Here is a 2,500-nt window from a genome sequence, read left to right on the forward strand (position 1 = left end):
CCATGCGACGGTATTGGGGGGGGGCAGCAGTGTGAAGAGGTCAAAGGTCAAGCTAGCGGAGCACAGGGAACATGTGTTGATCACACAGCCACATCGGCTACTGGCTGATTTACGACAGCAGGAGGGGGGCGGGTGGAGGTTAAAACACATAAACAGCACGGCTAGCTAGTCTGCTAGCGCAGCGCCTCGCCTCCTCCTCCTCCTTCATCTGTTCTGCACATTTAGGGCAGGCACGGCACACAAAGCGGCACGGCACAGACCCTCTATTGCTCCTGCTGCTACCACCCTCCGTCCCCCAATACTCCCAAATGATCCCCAAGCTAGCTGCCTCGGTGGACAGACAGAGCACTCTATAATTCGCCTTTGGCTAAGCCCCGCCCTCTTTAGTTACTGTTGCTAGGTCGGACAGATAAACTTTCAATGCTGAGATATCAACGTGATTTATGCAGTGACTGCAAATCGCAGCAGTTATTCACTCCTAATAAATAAAAAACGCATTCATAGTATTGTGAATATAAGTATTTATTTTCTGAACGGTCATCCAATGCATCACAGCTGTTATGGGCTCTTCTATGGGTATCGATAGGCATTGTAACCAGCACCATGGTAAGCTGAGCTCGCATATCTTTTGAGCCCTGACTCAAACTTGCTAGAAGAAAACGAAATCACACAACGTGATGGCTGTTCATCTTCAAAGCTACCACAGCATTGTGTAACATTAACGTTTGGTTTATATCTTCAGTAGCTTAACAAAATCGCGTCCATCAGCTGCTAGTCAAAACACTCCTGCCGTGACCGATAGTTAACTTTGCTAGCGGTGTTTCTTCATTAATTAGGTCAGAAATCCAAAATCGTACTCTGAAACAGGTTTGTGGTTTGCTTACAACCTTACTGAAAAGTGACACGAATGAGATAGTGGCATGATCGGAGCACACAAAGTTTTTGATCCGTGTGCTTTCTAGTCGAGTGTGAGGCTGCCGAGACCCTTCAAGGCAGATTATCCAGCTGCTTATTAGTCCGGTTTTAGGTAAAGAGGAAAGCGATTACCACCTGTTATATCGCGGGGAAACTTGCACCTTTGTCACAAATACCCCAGGCACAATTTCCAATCATATTTTAATAATAATACGACCGTATCTCGCTAACTACTTGAAAACATGCGATTTCAGCATTGAGTTCAATGGAGCGCTGTCAAAACTGTCCGAGGTTTGTCCGAGGTCGTCCTTTTGCTGCGCTGTGATTGGTCAAAAAGCACATTAGGGCGGGCCTTAGCCAAAGGTGAATTCCCCATATTCCTTGTAAATATTTTATGACTGTTGTGGTACAGTGACCTGTCGGTGTCGCCCTTGTAATCCGCTGCGAACCGAGGAGGAGGCTTCCAGGCAACACCTGATCTGCCCTTTGCGGTGCTGGTTTTATCAGTGAAAAAAACCTCCCCCGACAGAATTACATCGAGATATTCCAACTTTATGACCACGGAGCTTGGAGAAGCTGGATCTGATCAAGACAAGGAGTTCATGGCCCTACCGTGGCGCATATGGTAGGGCACTCGTTTGCTATGCGGCCGACCCGGGTTCGATTCCCAGCCCGGGTCCTTTGCCAGCCCTTCCCCGTCTCTCTCTCTCCCAACTTGCTTCCTGTCACCATCTGCACTGTACTATCATGAATTAAGTTGACCTCACTGGCTGCCTCGCTGGGCTCACAACAGGAAGAAGGAGTCGATCCCTAATATGGTGCTTTCTGTGGGACCTCTCACCTTACCTTGACCCAATAACTACAATAACAGCAGTAAGTAGAGTTATTAAGCCCAGCAGCCTGGACTGATAAGGCCACCTTCAAAGACAAGGGGCGGCTGGCAAAGGCACAAAGGCAGACCATGACGTATGGCTGGGAGGGTGTAACTATGGCTTGAACTGATAGGGGGTTAAAATCCAGATGCACTGACAAGCAAGGTGATATATGACTATGATTATGATTATTGATTATGATGATACTTTGGATGATTGTGGGAGGGTTCTTTGGATTAGGTCTTTTCTTTTTTTTAGGAGAGTCAGTCAGCACAACACGTACTGCAGCCAGGGCAATGAACAGTGATAGTGGCGTGTCAAGTGTATCAGAGGGCGCACTCTACTTCTGGGGTAAAATAAATAACTTTGGGTGTGCGAAAAAGCTACAAACTTAAAGAAGAGGAAATATCCGCTCTCACGAGCTGAGTCACATTATTTATTTATCAATTACCACCATGTCAACAAGCAGACGCGTTTCAGCCCTTAAACCATCACCAGTGCATAGTACCAAAGATTCTAGGAGTATAATGTCTCTCTGATAGTACTATGAACAAAAGCAAGGGTGCATCTTATCACAGAGGGGTAAGAGGTAGCGATAGTGGCGTACCTGAAAATGGGCGTGTGGCCCGGCTTGGGCTTGTTCCAGGTGAAGTGCGATGGCACGGAGAGGAACTGCTCTCCTGCTCCGTCCTTCTTCAGGCCGTGCAGCACCT

At 47.5% G+C, this 2,500-nt stretch overlaps 1 protein-coding gene across 2 annotated transcripts in view; it reads right to left on the minus strand.

The window, feature by feature from the left end:
- The window catches only part of nfatc3a (nuclear factor of activated T cells 3a), a 126,392-nt gene that overhangs the window by 101,691 nt on the left and 22,201 nt on the right, over positions 1 to 2,500 (minus strand). For both annotated transcript variants that reach the window (XM_063188021.1, XM_063188022.1), the window contains exon 2: positions 2,395 to 2,500. This exon is cut by the window's right edge and continues 1,113 nt beyond it. In XM_063188021.1, coding sequence (XP_063044091.1) covers positions 2,395 to 2,500 — 106 coding nt within the window. The remainder of the gene's footprint in view (positions 1 to 2,394) is intronic.

Source organism: Engraulis encrasicolus, chromosome 22 (assembly GCF_034702125.1).
Source record: "Engraulis encrasicolus isolate BLACKSEA-1 chromosome 22, IST_EnEncr_1.0, whole genome shotgun sequence".
Taxonomy (NCBI): Eukaryota; Metazoa; Chordata; class Actinopteri; order Clupeiformes; family Engraulidae; genus Engraulis; species Engraulis encrasicolus.